At 55.6% G+C, this 2,805-nt stretch overlaps 1 protein-coding gene across 1 annotated transcript in view; it reads right to left on the bottom strand.

Moving 5' to 3' along the window:
* Positions 1-1,196: 1,196 nt before the first annotated feature.
* The window catches only part of PAPSS2 (3'-phosphoadenosine 5'-phosphosulfate synthase 2), a gene marked incomplete at its 5' end in the record, with an annotated part of 11,839 nt that continues 10,230 nt past the window's right edge, over positions 1,197-2,805 (bottom strand). Inside the window, 2 exons of the mRNA XM_009706565.1 lie at positions 1,197-1,484; positions 1,958-2,187. Of these exons, the coding sequence (XP_009704867.1) occupies positions 1,343-1,484; positions 1,958-2,187 (372 nt within the window). The remainder of the gene's footprint in view (positions 1,485-1,957; positions 2,188-2,805) is intronic.

Here is a 2,805-nt window from a genome sequence, read left to right as displayed (position 1 = left end):
AGGAAAAACCTCACGTATGGTGACAAAGTCCATGTCGGGGCAGTGGAAGGAGGGGAAAGAAACAAAACAGAAGGTAAAGTCTGCAGTAACTTTCCACCAGCCCGAGCTGGGAGCAGCACCAGCCACCAGCACCATCACCCCCCGCAGAGCAGCACCCTGCGCGGCTGGGGGGGCACCCAAGGACATTTCTGCCATCCTCTCGCCGTCTCCCAACCGGAGCCAGCGTCACCATCCCACGGATACAAAGTAAAAATGAGGTCACCTGTACCCACGCAGGGCTACGGGTACAGAGGCGGGCAAGCGCTTGAGCCATCCCTCACCTGGTTTACTGGGTACAGCTGTGATTCTGCTGGTTTGCCTTTAATTCGCCATTCCTTTGGGAGGAGCGCAGGAAAAAGGGGATCCACTCCTGCCAAGCGGGAGGATACCCGCGAAAGCACGTAAACAGCACCCCCAATTTTTGCTTGCTGCCGTGAGCTTTCTCAGAGATCCCTGGCTTTACGGTGCCTCCCAGGACAGGTTCCCCCCGCCCGTGGGCCCACCGGGCTGCGGGCACAGGGATCACCATGGCAGAGTCCCCACAGAAAGCTGAACTTGGAGCACCGGTAATGCTCAGCCCAGGTTTTGTTTTGCTTCCTCCTGCTTTGCCTCTCGGGTCAAAGAACAGTGAGCAATTGTCTCAGCTACAAGAAACTCGTGATGGTCAAGGCCGATGATATTAAAAAAAAAATCCTTTTAAAAAAAGGGCGTTAAAAAAACCCTACTGTTTGTTAGCAGTAAGGCACAACCTGGAGGGCAGTGACTGGATCCGAGCATCAAGTGCCTGTTTCCCTCTCCCGCCCTGGCAGCAGCGACCGCTCCTCGCTTCAGCGGCCCGACCGCTCCTCGCTTCAGCGGCTGCTCCTGCCTCTTCGGGTCGCGCTGGGCAAGGGCTAGCTGAAAGGCACTTCTTCATTTCTGCTCCATGCAGGGGACAGACATGTTTTTATCCTGGTGCTGAGGTCCCAGCTCTGCACCGGGGGCCGGTGCGTGGCCCTGGCAGCACCAAAACGATCCAGCTGGCCCATCCGGAGACGGTGCTGGGCTTCCCGCAGCCACGTTCAGCTGGGAATGAAGGGCCCTGCTGCCCTTCCCTGCCAGCTCCACAGGGACACTCCCAGCAGCTTCAAGGGGAGAAGGACCAGGCTCAAAGTATTTCTGATTAGTAAAAACCACTCTGACGCAGGTAGGAAAATCCTACAGTCAGAGCACTGGAAATGCCAAGTAACTGATCGGTGTCATAGGGAATCAATCAATCATCGCTCACTCTTAATACAAGTATTTCTAGGGAGGAGGAGTAGTGTTAATTCTTTTTTTCCAGCGACTGGTAGTACTCGGTTAGGACTTTCCAAGCTTTGGGAGCCATGAAGCCGTCTGGTGGGTTTTCACCTTCACGAGCAAGCTTCCTCATGCGCGTTCCCGAGATGAATTCAAAATCATCGTGCCTGTGCAAGACAGAGACAGGGGGGAAATCAGCACAACCGGCCTGAGTAATCCCCAGCGCAGCTCTTCTGCCATGCAAGCGCGTGGTCGGAAACCTGCCGGCACCGGCAGCACCCATCTGTGGCTTCAGGCCCGGATTTACCATCGGCAGCAATGGGTTTCCTCTTTCAAGAGGACCTGGAGTTGTACGTAACACACTTCTCCAGCTGTGAGAGGCTGTATTTCTACTGCCATGTAGCCCCCAAACTGTGTTTCTTGTCCTCCTTGGTGGCTACAAAGCTGCATCTTTAGTTTCACGCAACCCATCCTTGACCTGGGGAGGGGGCTTCCACAAGTTCTTCCCCCATTCCTCTCCTTAAGAGGAACACCAACTGCTTTTCCCTCTCCCCTGGCAAGCTGCAAGCCAGACGCGATCACAAACGGCATGCATCAGCATGATCGGCTGAAGAAACAGCGACGCTGCTGCCTGCGTTACCTTTTCGGGTCATAAAAATCCATGGCCCTTTTCAGTTTATTGTACGCAGCCACCCGGAAAGGGATGATTTCCACTGAGGTCAGGCCCGGCGCCATGCTGAGGACCTTCCCCCCCTGCGTGGGCTCGTAGAGGTCCTTCTTGGTCTCGGGGTGAGGCATGCCGGCAGGATCGCGCCCCACGATGTAGAAATTGGCCCCGGCAACCATGCGAGCTCGACAGTGCCACTGCACCTACAAAGGAGAGACACGAGGAGCACTGGCTGAGGGCTGAGCAGCAACTGAGCCGCCTGCCCTGGGCTGCAGAAGAGACCCTGGCAATCTACACCCCAGAAGGAAGGAAGGAGACATGTCGGGAGCCTTGCTGTAGTTTCTCATAGCGATCAGGCCGCCCAGACTCATTTTCCACTGCCTGGACCTGATGCAACATCACAGTTCTCCCAAGGACATGTATTTCACGGGAAACACTGGGGATGGGAACTGGTCTTGTTCCAATTTGGCAGCAAAGAGAGGCAGCAATTTGCTTTTTGAACCTGCAAAGACAGTGGCCACTAGCCCTCGAGCCCCGCACAGGCAAAGGCTGCCTACGCATCTCTCTCCTTCCTCCTTCAGGGGAGGTTCAGCATCTACCACTTTCATCCCACCAATTTAGAGACAGAAGGGAAACCATGGGGAGAAAACAAATGAACGTCGCTGCCCGACAGAGAAAAAGGCCACAGAGGTGAAGTCTGTTTCTAGCTCCCTTCTCCCCACCTCTCCACACAGCTTGTGAAAGCGCAGGAGCCCACGGAGCCGAGCTCTGCTGCCACAGGAAGCTGCAGGCGAACCATGGAGGGAGCCAACAGCCAAGCA

Source organism: Cariama cristata, unplaced genomic scaffold, assembly GCF_000690535.1.
Source record: "Cariama cristata isolate BGI_N322 unplaced genomic scaffold, ASM69053v1 scaffold12948, whole genome shotgun sequence".
Classification (NCBI taxonomy): Eukaryota; Metazoa; Chordata; class Aves; order Cariamiformes; family Cariamidae; genus Cariama; species Cariama cristata.
The sequence above is the reverse complement of the archived record's forward strand: the minus strand, read 5'-3'. Positions and strand labels throughout refer to the sequence as shown.